Here is a 19,695-nt window from a genome sequence, read left to right on the forward strand (position 1 = left end):
TATTTATCTAGAAGCAAAAAAAAGGTTTATCTGTTAAATGATTGACATGTCATGTTTGCATTTTCAGCTGCTGAGAAAGATGATGATGTTCTCTCTATCTCTGTCCGGTCGGTTGCCTCCAGCTGCTCGCTGGCGTCTGATGTGTACGAGAGATCTAAACAGCGACGCGACAACTTCTGGTCTAAAGGTGTAGCCACCAAGTGAACTACATCTAATGAGAAGCAGAACAACTTCTGGTCTAAAAGACCAAACTGCTAGATGTTACAAAGGGACAGGACAACTTTCGGTCTAAAGGCTTAGCAGTTGAAGGATATGCACGCAGACTTATTTTTATAGATATAACATGGATTAAAATAATGCAGCTAATTTGTTTAATGTAACAGATGCAAAATTTTCACAAAATCTCAAGATTCCGTCCATATTTGATATTTGTTATAGGATTTTATTAAATTGTTAGTGGATTGAGTTACTGTAAGCAAAATTACAACTTTTTACAAAGTATAATTAGTATTAGACTAGATTGATATGCACTATTTGTTGTTGTTAAGTATATTTTATTAGTTACTTGGTAGACTAAAGCATATTCGATGGAATAGTGATGAAATAATGTTGTACCTTAATTTCTTGTGTATTGCCCACCGGCTATATGTTTTTAAACATTGAAATTACCCCCATGCAGCTTATCTTACAGCTGTGGGATATACGACCCATTTTGTTTTACACAAAAGCTTGTGAGATATTCTTGCTATCTACTATCTCCAGCCCAGTTCATAACTTCCCCATACAAAGCTCTGCACCCTGTTTTTTGTAACTGTGCATACATAATGATACCAATTCAATCATAGCAATTCAAAGGTGAAAACAACTCACTAATTGGGGGAATGGGGTCTGAAGGGACAATCTGATGTTCTATGTGCAGCAAACAATACACAAAATATTACAGTAGTGTGAAATCATAGCTTGCTCTTGTATTTAATTTTCTTCTGGTATTGTTATGTCGCCTAATATAAGAAGAATATTATACTGTTGACAAACCTCATTTCAGGTGGTCTCATATTACACTTTTAAATCCTTTAGTCTTTGCTTCCTGAATTTTAACATTTGTCAGTCCATTTATATACTATTTCACTTGATGAATTGTCATCATCCATCAGTGATATCTTATTTGCTTGATACTTACATTTTAAAATTAGGAATAGATCTCATTGTATAATACACTAAGTTACTACATTTTAAAAATCTTAACTAACCGTCCTGAGTTTGTAACCATTCAAATAGACAGTGGATCAATCTACTCATTGGCAAATATAACTATCTTTGAAAGGACTATCCAAAGGTTGTAAGATGGACAGTCGATTATCCTGCTCAAAAGTAATACATTTAGGTAATAAAACCTAGTGTTGTACCAATAAATACACTGAAGATTCATTTCAACCCAGTTATTTCAAATGTTGTTAAATGGTTACAAAAAATAAAGATTGTTACGTATTAAATTAATATTGGCAAAAATCCATATTGCTACAAGAAACATTAGGATGAGCATAAATGAATTGAATATAGAGATATTTTTAAGTACGAAGATCAATTAATAATTTTAAAGGATTCAAATAGACAGTTGCCACATGTTACATTCGCTACAGACATTGGATAGTCCCTTTAAAACATTCTGATTTTTTTTTTTTAATTTACAATTAAACAAATTGATGTGCTACAAGCAACTTGATTCTTTTGTCACTGATACAAGCATTCTGTGATATTATTTGTTAATGTGTGTTTTCTGTAATAATATCAAAAGTGCTTAGATAGGAAATCATTTAAATGTTTATTTTCAGTGAAATGTCTATAATTATATATAATTCTTTTGTTGTTGGGGTATTTTAATTTTTTTTTTACAAAAATATCTTTCATGCCCTATTACCCTACACAAACAGAAAGAAATGTTTTATTTAACAACGAACTCAACACAGTTTATTTACTGTTATATGATACACTAAAACATGTCAAAACTGTATGGTCCCAAGAAGATCCAGTTTTGGCAGGTTGTGGTTATTGTTGTTTTCAACATTTGTCAACATGCTTTTTATTATGTGGTATAATACACTTATTTTTTGCACAGACCAAATTTTAAAACTGATCATAGATGATTATGCAAGTACAAAGTTGTCGCATTTCATTTTGATTAGGTTATTTTATTTATAATTGATATTGTTCACAAACTGCCACAGAAGACTTCCCACCAACAAAATAATTCTAGAATGGAGTCTTCAATTATCTACATGGCAGTATTTTTATCTAGGGCTAAAAATAACCCTTGTTCTTTTAATCCTGTGTACAATTGGTGGAATGTATGTACAACATTATGATTTAGCATTGTTGTCTGAGCATGGAATGTACAACATTATGATTTAACATTGTTGTTGGAGCACATAAAATAATGTGCATTTCAAGTAAAGTTTTAATGAGGTTAGTTTTTATATATGAAATCATCAAAAGGAGTTCATTTACACCCACCCCCAAACCTACCCTGGTTAAAGATAGCATGATAAAAGTGAAGCTTGGTCTTTCTTCCATTACTGATTTTAAACAACCCAGGTTAACATTTTGCTTCACATTTTAGCTATGGTACACTTTTTTTTAATTGTGTAGATATTTGTCCTTTGTTAGAAATGTTTGTTTACATGGGGCAAATCAGCACCTATTAAAAACAACGGTAGGTAGGTACAAAGTGTGGGAAATAGTTAATAGAAGGGTGGCTGAGAGACATTGATTCAAAAGCATCCTTAGCAAATGTTTCTGCACAGTATTTTTAGGCTATTTTTCATAAGGCTATGGAAATATTCGGTCCTGTTTGAGAAATTTCATGTAAAAGATTCTTGCTGAAAATCATGTGATAGAATTACCAAACATTTGACATGATTCATCCATACAAACTTTTTAATGTTATTTTTATAGTGTAAGAGAAATGTTTTGTGGGGTTTTTTTTTGTAATTTCTGTATGCATAGGCATTAGAATCAGGGGTCGGGAAAGGCCACTGCTCCATTCCCAGTTAAAGCCAAGATGGCCACAATGTCTCCAACCCCACCCTCCTAGTTGGGACAGTTTCCAAAACCTGTGCTGTGTCTGTGTAGTATGTGTGTTTTTTACTTATTAGATGTTATATTTGGATTGTTTAGACCGTAGGGAACACATGTTTTAGTGCAAATTTAATCTTACTTCTTAGTCTTTTGTAAAACATACCATTATATTTTTACTGTGTTGCAAGTAGTTGTAATTTGGGGTGCAAAATGTTTATATTTGTTGCATGAAGAAAATGTTTTAAAATAATTATTGCTGTACTTTTTTAAACGTAACTTCTTGTTTTAACTAGAACTGAAGTGCATTATGAACACAAATATTAAATATACCTGTATGCAGCTCTACATTGTTAGTGAACAGTAATTGTATGTTATAGCAATCGCAGTTTTGACATGTTAGAAAAATGTATTCATAATGTCTGAGAATGCACCCAACATCTTTGATTAAAAGCAAAAAGGTTAATAGGAGCCTCACAAATAGCTATATATTTCCATTATCAGTATTATTTTCATTATGGCTCCCCTAGTTTAAAATTGTTTCAAACAGGCTTGTTATAACATGGCTCGATGAGTTATACAGTTGCATCATATTTTGTTTAAACTTGCTGTTGGTGCATAAAATAGTGTTTGAGGAGTTACATCAGGGGTGGGAATTCTCCTCGGATCAGCTCTTTTCCTCTCATGGAATATTGCGTTTCCTCGCATTTTAATCGTCCTTTCCTCCAAAATGTGTCACATGGCACAGATTTTAACCTAGGATTTCAAGAATTTCTGGGACCCCTCTAGATTTCCTCTTTTTTTACAGTTCACCAATTCCCACCCCTGTTACATTCAGACTCGAACTGAAAATGTTCATATTGATCATATTTGCACTCATAATGTATTTTAAGTCAGTTGTTTTGTCCTAATTTATTTGTTGTGTTATAATATGGGCAAGCAACCTTTATTCTGTAATGCTTTAACAGTAACTTCCTGAACTTTAATATCTGTCTTCAGACCTGGTCTGGAAAACAACTGAGGGGAGTTCATGATTAATTGTTTCTCTAACTTAGATTATAAGGACCCATGTAAGATATTACCATATTGACACCATACAACTTCACATGCTAAGGGGAGCTAAAAATAACTCTCCTAGAACTAGGCTCAGGAGAGTAATGGTGAGCGAGAGTGATAGCTCCCCTTACATGATGAGGCCTGAATATTACTTGGTTGTCTCCTCTGAAGATATTATTTCATCAGTTCTGCACTGCATAACAAATCTACTCGGGGTATTTTAATAAAATATAAAAAGCTATTGTATACAAATAATTATTGAAGTAGGTTTTGTGGGGGAAATAGATTGAAGGTAAAAATCAATGACGTGTAAAAATCAAATGATTTTTAAAATTGTATTTATTAAAACTAGATACATATTGTACACAATGTCAGTATATACATGTATTAAAACAATAATTTAGACAGTCGTTTACTCGTCATATTTTAATTTCTGAGATTAATCATAATGTAATGAGGTTTTTTAAAACTGTCCACAAAAAATGTGCCTTGTTTTTATTTTTGTATTAGCTGACAGTTTATATATTGTTAAGAAATAAAGGTGTTTGTTTTTATTATTATATTGTATACATCTGTCGGTTCTGTAATAAAATTACTTAAATGATGTTTTTGTTTCTTGATCATTGTTTGTTTAGCAGTTGAACAGGAAGTGATAACCCAGCACATGATTTAATTGATGTTTTTTATTTATCTATATGGGTTAGTTGTTAGTGAGAGAGAAGAGGGTGTAGTGGTCTTCCACCTACCCACTGAGTTGTTAAAATTCACCCAGCATCTACCAGGCTTGTGTCTGATGGCTTAACCACGACAACACCGAGGCCGGTAATATGGTGTGCATAGAAACCTTCAATAAAGTCGTAGCTTTGCACAAGACAAGCGTGGAATCTAGCTCTGTTGGTAGAGCGCTCGCGTAGTTTGATAGAACCACCTCAGTGGACCCATTTCTGTTTTTATCCCATCCCAACCAGTGACCCACAATTGGTATATCATTGGCCATGCTGTCCTGTCTGTGGGAAAGTGCATATAAAAGATCCCTTGCTGCTAATGGGGGAAAATGTACCAGGTTTCCCTCTAACACATTGTGTCAAAAATTATCAAATGACACATAAAATAGCCGATGATTAATAAATTAATGTGCTCTAGTCGTGTCAACAAAACAAACTTTTGAGAATTGTTTTACACCCCTCGCTTTTGTTCGGGGAATAAAATAATTCTCAAATTCATTTCATAAATCTGTATAGCATTCCAGCTTGTGCAATAATCTATTTTATATAGAAAGAAAGATGTTTTATTTAACGATGCACTCAACACATTTTATTTACAGTTATATGGCATCAAACATGGTTAAGGACCACACAGATAATGAGAGAGGAAACCTGCTGTCGCCACTTCATGGTCTACTCTTTTTGATTAGCAGCAAGGGATTTTTTATATGTACCATCCCACAGACAGGGTAGTACATACCACGGCCTTTGATATACCAGTCGTGGTGCACTGGCTAGAATGAGAAATAGCCCAATGAGCCCACCGACGGAGATCGATCCTAGACTGACCGTGCATCGAGCGAGCACTGTACCACTGGGCTACGTCCTGTCCTTATATCTTTATATAAAACATAATGAAAACGTGCAAAGTCCAGATTCCAGTGATGTATTGAAACTTTAGCGTCATGGCAATGGATGCAAGGTGCCTGCCCTCATATCTTTGCACAAGCCAGTCCAGGACAATACATCCTTCCAACAACTTTAATATTTAGGAAGAGGGTCGGATCTAGCTTGGTCAATGGAGCACTTGCCTGAAGTGTGTGGGTTGTCAGATTAAAACTTCCCAGAGGACCCATGGTCTGATTGGGCTTTTCCCCCATCCTAACCAGTGCTCCATGACTGGTATATCAAACGCTGTGTTATGTGCTGTTCTTTCTGGGAAAGTGCATTTAAAAGATCTCTTATATCTAATGGAAAAAGGGCAGGATTTAGCTGTCGGTTGAGGTGATTGCGTCACAGGATCAAACCACCTCGATGGATCCATTCAGCTGAATGGGTTTTTTCTCGTTCCAACGTTCTCGTTTCCTCTGATGACTACGAGTCAGATTTACCAAATGTTTGACATCCAATAGCCGATTATTAATAAATCAATGTGTTCTGGTGGTATCGTTAAACAAAATAAAACTGTTATAATTATCAATTGACATCCAATAGCCGATTATTAATAAATCAATGTGTTCTAGTGGTATCGTTAAACAAAATATAATAAAACTAATACTGTTAGAATTATCAAATGTTTGACATCCAATAGCTGATGATTAATAAATCAATTTTATGCTCTAGTGGTATATTGTTAAAAAAAACAAAAACAATAACATATACTCTTCAAAAGAAGAAACGCAAAACCACATTGTCGTAACATTTGGAGAATTGATTTAATTATTGAATGGTGAGTCCGATAATTACCAAATGTTGCAGGATTGTTCACAATTCACTCTAGTCCATTGTGAGTAAGTGATAGGACACACCACCAAGGTCAAGGTCATCTGGAGTCAATACCGGGTGTGGCCTCCGCGTGTGTTGACAACTGCCTGGCACCGCCTGCCCATTGAAGCAACCAGAGTACGGATGACGTCCCGGGGGATGGTGGCCCACTCGGCCTGCAAGGCTGCTGCCAGCTCGGGCAGGGTCTGGGGCTGTGGTTGTCGCTGTCGGAGGCGTCGGTCCAACTCGTCCCATAGATGCTCAATTGGGTTCAAATCCGGTGATATCGATGGCCAAGGAAGGACATTAATGTTGTTGTTCTGTAGGAAAGCCGTTGTGAGACGTGCTGTGTGAGGCCTGGCGTTGTCATGTTGGAACACTGCGTTGGCGTTGGCCATAACTGGAACGATGTGTGGCCGGAGGATCTGGTCAATGTAGCCCTGTGCATTCAGGTTGCCCTGCACGTGGACTAGGTCAGTTCTGCCAGTGTGTGAGATGGCTGCCCACACCATGACACTACCCCCGCCGAATCTGTCCACTTCCTGCACGCAGTTTGCCATATAACGTTCACCACGACGCCTATACACGCGACATCTTCCATCATGACGTCGGAGCAGAAATCGGGACTCGTCACTGAACCACACCTGTCTCCATCGCAGTTGAGGCCATTGTCGATGAATCTGGCACCACTGCAGTCGGAGTCGACGGTGTTGTGGTGTTAAGATGACACCTCGAACTGGACGTCTGGCACGAATTCCTACCTCACGTAGGCGGTTCCGTACGGTCTGGTCGGATATCCTGCGCAAACCTGGTATTGCTGCGGCTGTGGAGGTGGCAGTAGTCAATCGTTCCCGAAGGTGGCGTACCCGGATGTAGCGGTCCTGCCCGGGGGTAGTGACCCGTGGTCGACCGGATCTAGGGAGGTCACGTGTTGATCCATGTTGCTGGTAACGGTCCCACAGTCTGGAGATGGTGCTTGGGGACACATGGAATGCCCTGGCAACGGCCGTTCTGGATTCGCCTGCGTCTAGTCGGCCGATGGCATTGTTCTCTGCGGTTCACTGAGACGTGGCATGTCCTGGATTGTCAACTGTCGGCCAGATACAGAGGCCAGGCAAGCGAACACCCTGCACTTTTATACTGTCGGTGTTCATGTTGCACGTGCAGACAACGCACGTGCAGTGGTGACATGGTTTGCACGTGGCTGCGTTTTTGCGAAAATTCACATTTTGGAACTTTATTGTACAGTAGCTGCGTTTTATCGCATGTAACCGTGGGAATGTGTTTGGGACATGCAATGACCTTATATTCACAAAGCATGAACCGGTAGGAAACATAAAATCGGAGTTATAACCCATTTGTACCCTTTTGCGGTTTTTTTTTTGAAGAGTATATTTAGTGAGACTGCCACTTCCAAGACTAGTTGTAAAAAGTTAAAAACCAAAACAAACCTGTCTAAAATATTTTGTACACAATGACCCCCCCCCCCCCCCTTTCCCCCCATACTGGACACCCTCGGACCAAGTAGAAAGTCTGGTTTTTCAGAGATATCCGGTTTAGAGAGGTTCTCTTCTGTACAGATATTTATAAAGGGGCTGCAAAAAAACATCTTGTTTTGAGGGAATTCCGGTTTACAGAGGGTCCGGTTTTGTGTGGTTTCACTGTATTACACTCTTTTCCCCCTTCCCATCCCTCATAAATTAATTACCAGTTGTAGTTTAAAAGTGCATTGTATTTTATTCTGTACTTAAAAGCTGACAAGCTAGCCTTGAAGCTGCGACATGCCAATAGCTGTGGCTTATCAACCTCGACAGGCAGAATAAAAGTGATGGTCAATGCCATTGTAACGAGCGTTATGGCGATGCTGAGTCGAACCTGTGTTCTCGTCTTCATTTTGTTCATCTTGTCCAATGATATTTTTGCAACTCATTTAACGTATAGGTTTTCTGGATGTATTCGGAAATCTTTATCTGTTACTGAAGGAAAATGTAAGTTTGCTTTTCATTAAAATAATAACAAATCTGAGACTCAAAAAAAGGAATCTTTTAAAAATATACACAAAACTACACTTACTTAATAAAAAATGTTAAATAGATGTAATTTATTCATTGCTGTTATTTATAATTCCTAAAATAAATTTTTTGCATTTGACCTAAGATGTTTAATCAATATTTCTGAATATCATTAATTTACTCATTGTTGCAGTATTAAATAATATAAAATATACTTTTAATGTTGCAAGAACTGTAATTTGTGTTGTATTCATAGGCCTACACGTACTGTAAGTTGATCTCTGCTAGAAGCAGAGTCCCTAATTTCAAGCCCTGAAAACATAATTGACTGCTGTTGGCATGCAAGTCTTTTTCCATAACCAAAACCGATCTAATGCCAAAAAAAAAAGTTATAAAAAATAAATTTGTCAAATTAACATATTTGAGTACAAATGCAGGGCATAATTCAACAATAAAACTTGTAAAAATCATCCCATAAGCAGTAATATTTTTTTGTTAAATTTTCTGACCCTCTTATAATTTTTGTGAGAAAACAATCTGAATTATAGGTGAAGATATACGGTACGGAGTATTTCTTTCTTTATGTCCGTTAATATATTTGACATCTTTGTAACATGAGATATACATGTAGCTGAGCCAAAATAGGAAGGAAGGAGATGGTTTATTACGATGCACTCAACACATTTTATTTACGATTATATGGTTACATATCACACAGATATTGAGGGAGGAAACCCGCTGTCACCACTTTATGGGCTACTTTTTTCGATTAGCAGCAAGGGATCTTTTATATGCACCATCCCATAGACAGGATAGCACATACCACATCCTTTGATGTACCAGTCGTGGTGCACTGGCTGAGCTGAAATAGATACATGTAGAAAATATTTTTTGGTACCAATAGAAGGTGAATTTCAGGTGAGGATTCAGGGATTTGTGAAGGGGCAGGTAAAAGGTGTTTGTATAGGTGTTTATTTATTTTTATTTTTATGTTGGCTGAAGAAAGGGGTCCACATCTGAATTTTGTCACCAAAATCCACAGAAATCAACACAAAACATCTATTTTCAACCCAATGAAGCATCTGATTTCACTTACATTTAAGTCTATCACTATAAAATTTCATCATTCTGAAAATAAGGTCTAAAATACATTATTAACAATAATTGAAGTTTATTATTACTTATTTTATTTTAATACTACAGAAAATGTTATTGCTACAGGGATGTAACTTGGCTTTCAAGAAAGTATTTCTAGACTTCAGCTAATACACAGCAATATACGCTACATGTATATAATTTGATAGCCAGTTGTTAAAAAAACATAAGAATTTTTTTTTTTTAGTTGGTATGGGTTTAAAAACTCAGTAATACTAATAGTTAATACGTTTTAATATACTATTTTACATTATTCATTATAGAGTTATATGCCAATTCATCGGTTCCCTTTTCACGCAAACAGACTATACATATATATGTACATGTAACATGTAGGATGTAAAGCATTGTACATAAAAAGAGAGAGAGACACAAACGTAATATTTTGTATTGCAGTTATAGGCATATATAACCAGTGTCTCAATAGAAGATTCCTCCATCGCAACAACAGGTGCAAAGATTTTTGCAAGTTCGCCTGCAGGATGATGAGAAGGTCTAAACAACGGCTCTGTTTGCACTACTTCAGATAAGACTGTGAATTAAAAAGAGTATGAGACAATGCACACTGGCATACAGTTGGAACTAGCTCACAATACAGATTTACTGACGTACAACTGTCAACAGTCATAAACAATATGAAGAAGAATGGAGCGCTTTGTAGTAAATTTAGATGGCTGAAAATAAAGGCAGAGCAACAAATTGTTTTTATGAATCAGTGTTGTTTGTGTAAAGAGCTTAGCTACCTGGACCCCATTCCACAAAACGACCTTAGCCCTAAGATTACCTTAAGCGCATAGCTACCCTATGCACTTAAGTTGATCTTAGGGCTAAGATCGCTTCGTGGAACGGGGCCCTGATCTTTAACAAGCTGTCACTAGTCACCACCCTCAATGATGGTGTAGTGGTTATAGTTTTCCATGCATGCTATAAACTGGCAGTCCTACAGATTGAAGGAAGGAAGGAAATGGTTTATTTAATGACGCACTCAACACATTTTATTTATGGTTATATGGTGTTGGACATATGGTTAAGGACCACACAGGTATTGAGAGAGGAAACCCGCTGTTGCCACTTCATGGGCTACTCTTTTCGATTAGCACTAAGGGATCTTTTATATGCACCATCCCACAGACAGAATAGTACATACCACGGCCTTTGTTACACCAGTCATGGTGCACTGGCTGGAGCGAGAGATAGCCAGATGGAGATGGAACCATATATTATCCTAGTAGGTAAAGCACTTTCTTGTGTGGAGATATGATACTGAATACGCTAATGGCAGATTTATAATAATCGTGTTATGGTTTCCATGGCACTAAAGCCACTTGACCAGTACCACCATTGGACCAGTGGTTAGTGTAGCTATCAGTAAATTGCATAATTATATCATTAGTATGTTGCAAAAATATAGCCACAGACAAGTGTATGATCACTGCCATTATGCTTCTGAAATATAAATGTTTTACTTCAAAAGCACTGGACCGGCCTCGGTGGCGTCGTGGTTAAGCCATCAGTCTACAGGCTGGTAGGTACTGGGTTTGGATCCCACTCGAGGCATGGGATTTTTAATCCAGATACCGACTCTAAACCCCGAGTGAGTGCTCTGCAAGGCTCAATGGGTAGGTGTAAACCACTTGCACTGACCAGTGATCCATAACTGGTTCAACAAGTGCCATGGTTTGTGCTATCCTGCCTGTGGGAAGCGCAAATAAAAGATCCCTTGCTGCTAATCGGAAAGAGTAGCCCCTGTAGTGGCGACAGCGGGTTTCCTCTCAAAATATGTGTGGTCCTTAACCATATATCTGATGCCATATAACCATAAATAAAGTGTGTTGAGTGCGTTGTTAAATAAAACATTTCTTTCTTTCTTTCAAAAGCACTGTACATATACTGGTTATATTTCCTTATTTTATGGTTACCTTTTGTGACACCCAATAGCCAATGTCTATTTTTTGTGCTGGGGTGTCGTGAAACATTCATTCATTATTTTATGGAGAATTATGTTTCATTCATTATTAGATGAATGGTGAGAAGTAGCCAAATTCAATAATACATGCTACATTCTTATCCTATTTTCAATAGAATATCCTTCCTTTTTTTTTTAAATTAAATCATCATTACATAATTTATTCACAGTAACAAGTCATTATTTGTATTTTTGAGTAAATTGTGCAACTTGTTACAATTCAATGTTAATTTTATCTATTTAATCTTTTTTTTCCCTTTTTTTTTGGGGGGGGGGGGGATAATATTACTGCCATTGGCCTGGCATGGACGAAGTATTTTAGATTAAATTGACTAATTTGACAATAAATATGAAAAGCCATAACTTAAGGAAATTAATATCTACAAAAAATTACTAGTAACAAACCTACATGTACACATTGAAATTAGCACCTACAAAAATGAATGAGAAAGGAAGTGCCCTTTTCAAACCGATAACCCCTACAACCTGCATTTGCTTAAAGCTTCTACACTTTTAAGATATTACACCTTTTTGGTGCATTATTGGTATCTAGGGCCTCCATGAGACCAAAATACTGGACTTGAGTACTCGAGGGTCAAACTCGACCCGGACCCGAGTACCCGACACTTACACTAGATTATGATGAGACTAAGGAATAAAGTAAAAAAGCATTATGCATTTTAATTCCAGCACGGATCATGGATGCCAAAATGTAAAAACCGGTTGATATGCTCAGCATTGTGTTGACTTAAAAAGAGAAACTAGTGTATGATCATATAACTATTGTTAACTTATATCGTTGATTATCTACTGTTAAATTATTGTCCTACATTGTCCATTGTATTATAGAAAAAGAAAGAAATGTTTTATTTAACGACGCACTCAACACATTTTATTTACGGTTATATGGCATCAGACATATGGTTAAGGACCACACAGATTTGGAGAGGAAACCCGCTGTCGCCACATAGGCTACTCTTTTATGACAGGCAGCAAGGGATCTTTTATTTGCGCTTCCCACAGGCAGGATAGCACAAACCATGGCCTTTGTTGAACCAGTTATGGATCACTGGTCGGTGCAAGTGGTTTACACCTACCCATTGAGCCTTGCGGAGCACTCACTCAGGGTTTGGAGTCGGTATCTGAATTAAAAATCCCATGCCTCGACAGGGATCCGAACCCAGTACCTACCAGCCTGTAGACCGATGGCCTGCCACGACGCCACCGAGGCCGGTCCATTGTATTATAGCTGATCATTGTACAGGTTTTCAGAGGGATGGGACATAGCCCAGTGGTAAAGTGTTCGCTTGATGTGCGGTCAGTCTAGGATCGATTCTCGTCGGTGGATCCATTGGGCTATTTTTTGTTCCAGCCAGTGCACCATGACTGGTATATCAAAGGCTGTGGTATGTGCTATCCTGCCTGTGGGATGGTGCATATAAAAAGATCCTTTGCTACTAATAGAAAAATGTAGCGGGTTTCCTATACGTCAAAATTACCAAATATTTGACATCAATGAATAAATCAATGTGCTCAAGTGGTGTCATTAAACAAACCAAACTTTTTTTTGGAGACCCTATAATACTCACGGTGATTTTATATTACTCATGGAGATCTTATATTACTTGTGGAGACCCTATAATACTTGTGAAGACCCTATAATACTCATGGAGACCCTATAATACTCATGGAGACCCTATAATACTCATGGAGATCTTATATTACTTGTGGAGACCCTATAATACTTGTGAAGACCCTATAATACTCATGGAGATCTTATATTACTTGTGGAGACCCTATAATACTTGTGAAGACCCTATAATACTCATGGAGACCCTATAATACTCATGGAGACCCTATATTACTCACGGAGACCTTATATTACTCGTGGAGACCTTATATTACTTGTGAAGATCCTATACATGTAATACTCGTGGAGACCCTATATTACTCATGGAGACCCTATATTACTCACAGAGATCTTATATTACTTGTGGAGACCCTATAATACTTGTGAAGACCCTATAATACTCGTGGAGATCCTATATTACTCATGGAGACCTTATATTACTCGTGGAGACCCTATATTACTTGTGAAGACCCTATACATGTAATACTCGTGGAGACCCTATATCACTCATGGAGACCTTATATTACTCATGGAGACCCTATATTACTCATGGAGACCCTATAATACTCATGGAGACCCTATATTACTCATGGAGACCCTATAATACTTGTGGAGACCCTATAATACTCATGGAGACCCTATATTGCTCGTGGAGACCCTATATTACTTATGGAGACCCAGAAAACCAGATGCGATTGTAATTTTTAAAATAAATTTTGGTCCGTCATGATTTAACTTTATATCTACTTAGAATTAATAAAAAAAAAAGACTTTATAATGTGAAAATATATTGTTGGTGTGTACAAAAAAAAAGGTAGTGAAAAATCAGAATTGACGTGACTCAACTTTACATGGAAATGATTATCATTTAGAAAGCCTTTTTTTTCTTTTCTTTTTTTAAATTGTTAAAATATTGAGTAACATTCACCAGCTGTTAACTTTTCTGTCACATTGACTATGTTGACAAATAAATCTGTTCTTTAAATTTAGTTTTTCTCTGTGTAAATCGATGTCATAAAATATCATATTTTGATTAAAATGGACAGCAAATCAACTTTGGCGTAACATGTGCCATGCAGGGGCTTGCTAGATGGGATAAATATCACAGTTGATTGCTACTGTGGCCAATGCATCCAAGATGGCTAACAGAGCAATAGTCCTCTTTCTTTGTTTCATGCTCTCTACAGAGAACCTGTGCCTAGGATTTGGTCATATGACGTCCTCCGAATGTACTCACAAAGAAGTATCTATTAGTCGAAAGAACAGTAAGTTGTAATGTGGGAGTTTGTTGTTGTTTGAACTATTTTTTAGTTTCGTAGTTCTGATATTCTAATATTATTTAGTTTATTTCATTTCATTTCATTTTATTTTATATGGGTCGATCTCTAGAAAATATTTGTTGAAGTACTAATAGTTAAAGTGCACCATTAGAGCACACTGATTTATTAAGCATTGGTTATTGGATGTTAAACAGTACTAATAGAGCCAAACATACAGGTACATGTAGTACTGAAAAAATCCATAATACAGTACCTCTGGTTTAAAATTAGATTGTTCATTTATGTACATACACTGGCCTCGGTGGCATCGTGGTTAGGCCATCGGTCTACAGGCTGGCAGGTACTGGGTTCGGATCCCAGTCGAGGCATGGGATTTTTAATCCAGATACCGACTCCAAACCCTGAGTGAGTGCTCCGCAAGACTCAATGGGAAGGTGTAAACCACTTGCACCGACCAGTGATCCATAACTGGTTCAACAAAGGCCATGGTTTGTGCTATCCTGCCTGTGGGAAGTGCAAATAAAAGATCCTTTGCTGCTAATCGGAAGAGTAGCTCATGAAGTGGCGACAGTGGGTTTCCTCTCAAAATCTGTGTGGTCCTTAACCATATGTCTGACGCCATATAACCGTAAATAAAATGTGTTGAGTGCATCGTTAAATAAAACATTTCTTTCTTTATGTACATACAGTTGTACATACATGTACATATACAGTGTGCTTTTGGTTATCTTAGCAATAAATTATGTGTATAAAAATTCAATGCAGTGTTTGTGGCGGGACGTAGCCCAGTTTTAAAGCGTTCGCTCGATGAGCGGTCGGTCTAGGGTCAATCCCCGTCGGTGGACCCAGTGGGCTATTTCTCATTCCAGCCAGTGCTCCACAACTGGTGTAACAAAGGCCATGGTATATACTATCCTGTCTGTGGGATGGTGCATATAAAAGATCCCTTGTTGCTAACTGAAGACTTTCCTGTCCTGGATGGAGAAGCTGGCCGAGGCCAGCTCTTGTGCCCAGGACAGGCGTGCGCTACAACAGCTTGTTCTGAATGTGCACGTAAAACCCTATGACCTGACCTGACTTAATTGAAAAGAGTAGCCCATGAAGTGGAGACAGCGGGTTTCCTCTCTCAATACTTGTGTGGTCCTTAACCATATGTCCGACACCATATAACCATAAATAAAATGTGTTGAGCGCGTCGTAAAATAAAAGACTTCCTTCCTTCCTTCAATGCAGTGTTTTGACATGTAATGGTCATTCTTGTTCCAGCCAGTGCCCCACAACTGGTATATCAAAGGTTGTGGTATGTGCCATTCTCTCTGTGGGATGGTGTATAAAAGATCCCTTGCTACTAATGGAAAAATGTAGCGGGTTTCCTCTCTAAGACGATATGTTAAAATGACCAAATGTTTGACATCCAAATGCCAATGATTAACAAATCAACGTTCTCTAGTGGTGTCGTTAAACAAAACAAACTTTTTTTCTTTTTTCTTTGTGATGGTTATTTAACACAAGCCAGAATGTTGACGATATTAGTTTTGTAAATATGTTAAGGAAACAAATCCTGTTGAATCACTAAGATATATGACACTTGAAAACACTTCAACGGATTACAACCAACCATTTATACTTGTTTCCACATAAGTTGTAGAATATCAAACAAATGCACAAGATTTCAAAGAAATAACATTCAATTGATGAAGATTTCCCATTTTTAGCACAAAACTGAGTTTTAAATATTGTGCAAGGTTGTACCTTTAAAGTTAAAATTTGTTTCACTTAGCGACACCACTAGAACACATTGATTTATTAATCATCGGCTATTGGATGTCAAACATTTGGTAATTTTGACACAGTCTTACAGATGAAACCCATTACATTTTTCCATTAGCAGCAAGGGATCTTTTATATGTACCATCCCACAGACAGGATAGCACTTACCACGGCCTTTGATATACCAGTCGTGGTGCACGGACTACCTTTAAAGAGACTGCTGAATACTGATACTAATAAATAACACTTCTGAGGATGCCGCCATTTTAAAGTCACTATTTTTAAGTGTGTAAAACTAGATAAACAATTTCTATAATTTAATACTATTACCGAATCATATTGGGCCTCATTTACGAAACTGGTTTTCCTTAGTCACATGTATTTAAGCATTTTAAATGTTTGGTGTGGTTGCAAACCCTCTGTGTTAGCATAATAAAATGTTGTGCTTGGTAGGCCCGTCACATCTTTCCACATAGTTTAAGGAAACTTTTATTTTGTGGATGGTGGGTATATATTTTAAACAAGGGTATCGGTGATAATATTGTCAAAAGTAGATCACAGTGACCTACAATGTAGTTATGGTACACCCCACACCGCCATCCCAAGTTGTACTTGCATGCAAGGTTTGATGATCTTATATGAAGTGATTAAGAATATATCGCCTGGACAAGGATATCTTTTAATGTGCAATAATGCATGAAAAGTAGGTCACAGTGACCTAGTTATGGTACATGACACACCGCCATTCCAAGTTGTACCTGCATGCAAGGTCCGATGATCCTATATGAATTGATAAGATAGATATGCTCAGGAAATGTAAAGCTCATGGACGGACATGCACATGTACAGATAGATAGATAGACGTACAGACAATGTCATACCATAATACGACCAGTCAAAGACAAGACTTAGTTTATAAGTTTATTTTGTTTAAAGACACCACTAGAGCACATTGATTTACCAATCATCGGCTATTAGACGTCAAACATTTCGTAATTTTGACATATAGTCTTACAGAGGAAACCCGCTACATTTTTCCATTAGCAGCAAGGGATCTTTAATATACACAATCCCACAGAGAGGATAGCAAATACCACGGTCTTTGATATACATCGTGGCGCACTGGCTGGAATGAGAAATAGCCCAATGAGCCCACCAACTCGGATTGATCAAAGAACCATGCACCGAGCGAGCACTTTACCACTGGGCTACATTCCGTCCCCACAACCTGTCAAACACAGGCATGTAAAAACCTTACTAGCCCCACTCCCATGGCTAGTGATATTCAATGTTGGGCTAGTAAATAACTACTATTGCCATGCCCGACGGCTAGTCTATTTTGTAAATATGAATATCCTGCCCCCCAACCCAACCCCTCAATGTTAGTGTTTTTAAGCTCTATCTTCCTATTTAGGTCACATATCTGATTATTACTATTATTTAGTAAAATTGTATCAACTTAAAAGTAAAGTAGGGCTAGTGACTTTTTAATTGTGGCTAGTAAATTTTTTAAATCACTGATCCCATGGCTAGTGGATTTTATAAAAATACTATAAGCCCTGCTATATCAGACTTTCTTTATTTCAGACTGGTCGGTCTACACCCAATGCGCAGATCAGAATTTCTTCAAAAACAACCACAGTTGCTGGCTCTACTGTAGGAGGGCATGTCAACGCCGGAAAGATCGAGCTAACAAATGTGCCCCACACTTTACTGAGTTTTCTTAAGTACACAACGTAGAACAGCAAACAAGTGAACGCACTTGCGTATACAGAAAACAACTTTGTTGATAATTATAATTAAAGGCTGGATATGCAAACAAGAAAACATAAGAATAATCAGTGCATCATGTTAAACTGTTGAAAATAAAAGCAATCCAAGAAATTGTTTCTCATTTGATTTTCATATAGGCCAACATCATGACAAAGACCCATCGCAGAGAATTCTAAAGTGATGCGCATACCCAGGCCCAGTTAAACCTAGCTTATATATAACCATATTTTCCATTAAAGATCTAGCCACTTCAATTGGATAAATTAAAAGTTAAAATAAAAGCAATCCAAGAAATTGTTTCTCATTTGATTTTCATATAGGCCAACATCATGACAAAGACCCATCGAATAGAATTCTAAAGTGATGGGCATACCCAGGCCCAGTTAAACCTAGCTTATATATAACCATATTTTCCATTAAATGATTTAGCCATTCAAATTGATATATTAAAGTTAAACTTTGTTTTGTTTCACGACACCACTAGAGCACAATGATTAATAATTAATCATCGGCTATTGAATATCAAACATTTGGTAATTCTGACTCGTAGTCATCAGAGGAAACCTGCTACATGTTTCCTAATGCGACAAGGGATCTTTTATATGCACTTTCCCACAGACAGGAAAGCACATACCACGGCCTTTGATCAGTTGTGGTGCACTGGGTGGATTGAGATAAAAAAACACAATCAGCTGAATGAATCCACGGAGGTGGTTTGATCCTGCAACAACAAGCACCTCAAGCAAGCATTCAACCGACCGAGCTAAAACCAGCCCTCAAATGGATATATTAGTCCAATCCTAATCTTGTTGCAGTCGGCTATGAAACTGTTTTGTCTTTAGCCTTCAGCTTAAAAGTGTAGGGTTGCATGGCAATTTAATCAAGTACTGTTATAAAATCAGATTTACTGCAGTTATACACAGACTTATTAATTACTGAAAACAATATAACACAGTGTTTCTGCCTGAAAGAACTTTTTGGGTATGGCATTATGGATTTGAATGCAACCACAGTTTATGGGGGGCGTCCCCAAGAAAGAAAATGGGTTACGTTTAGGGTTAAGAAAATCATACAGTAATGATAAGAGTAATTAATTTTGTTAAAAGGTTAACAAAAAAGTAAAATCTGCAAAATAATATGGGTAGGGCAGAAACCCTGTAAAATATGGATTTGTGAACAAACACAAAATTAAATACAATGTGATTTTAATCTGAAATATGGTAATCAAGCTGACGACAGTGGTTCATATCCCGTCGAAGCTGGCTCACACTTTCATTCATCTTTCTCATCTATCAACCTCTGCCTATCATTCTCATTATATTATTATTAATAGCACAGTAAATCTAAAATGTAAAAATAGATACAAAACAAAATAGATTAATAATTTAATATTAAAATATATTACTAAGCATTTTGAAAATGCATTAGAAAAACAAACAATATTAAAATTTAGGCCTCGTTAATTTATCATGACATCAAAGGTAAATAACATATCCTCCGTGTTCTGCTACAG

General features: G+C 37.1%; 1 protein-coding gene and 1 long non-coding RNA gene across 4 annotated transcripts in view; both read left to right on the forward strand.

Annotated features, from left to right (window-relative positions):
• Window positions 1–4,732, forward strand: part of LOC121368071 (nuclear protein MDM1-like) — a 32,348-nt gene extending 27,616 nt beyond the window's left edge. For all 3 annotated transcript variants that reach the window (XM_041492600.1, XM_041492602.1, XM_041492601.1), the window contains one exon: window positions 68–4,732. In XM_041492600.1, coding sequence (XP_041348534.1) covers window positions 68–204 — 137 coding nt within the window. In that variant the 3' untranslated portion in view covers window positions 205–4,732. The remainder of the gene's footprint in view (window positions 1–67) is intronic.
• Window positions 4,733–14,338: 9,606 nt separating this feature from the next.
• On the forward strand, window positions 14,339–18,293 carry LOC121390341. The gene is made up of 2 exons (XR_005960197.1): window positions 14,339–14,624; window positions 17,997–18,293. It is a non-coding gene; the product is annotated as an uncharacterized LOC121390341 (long non-coding RNA).
• Window positions 18,294–19,695: the final 1,402 nt, after the last annotated feature.

This window comes from Gigantopelta aegis, chromosome 3 (assembly GCF_016097555.1).
Source record: "Gigantopelta aegis isolate Gae_Host chromosome 3, Gae_host_genome, whole genome shotgun sequence".
NCBI classification, from domain to species: domain Eukaryota; kingdom Metazoa; phylum Mollusca; class Gastropoda; order Neomphalida; family Peltospiridae; genus Gigantopelta; species Gigantopelta aegis.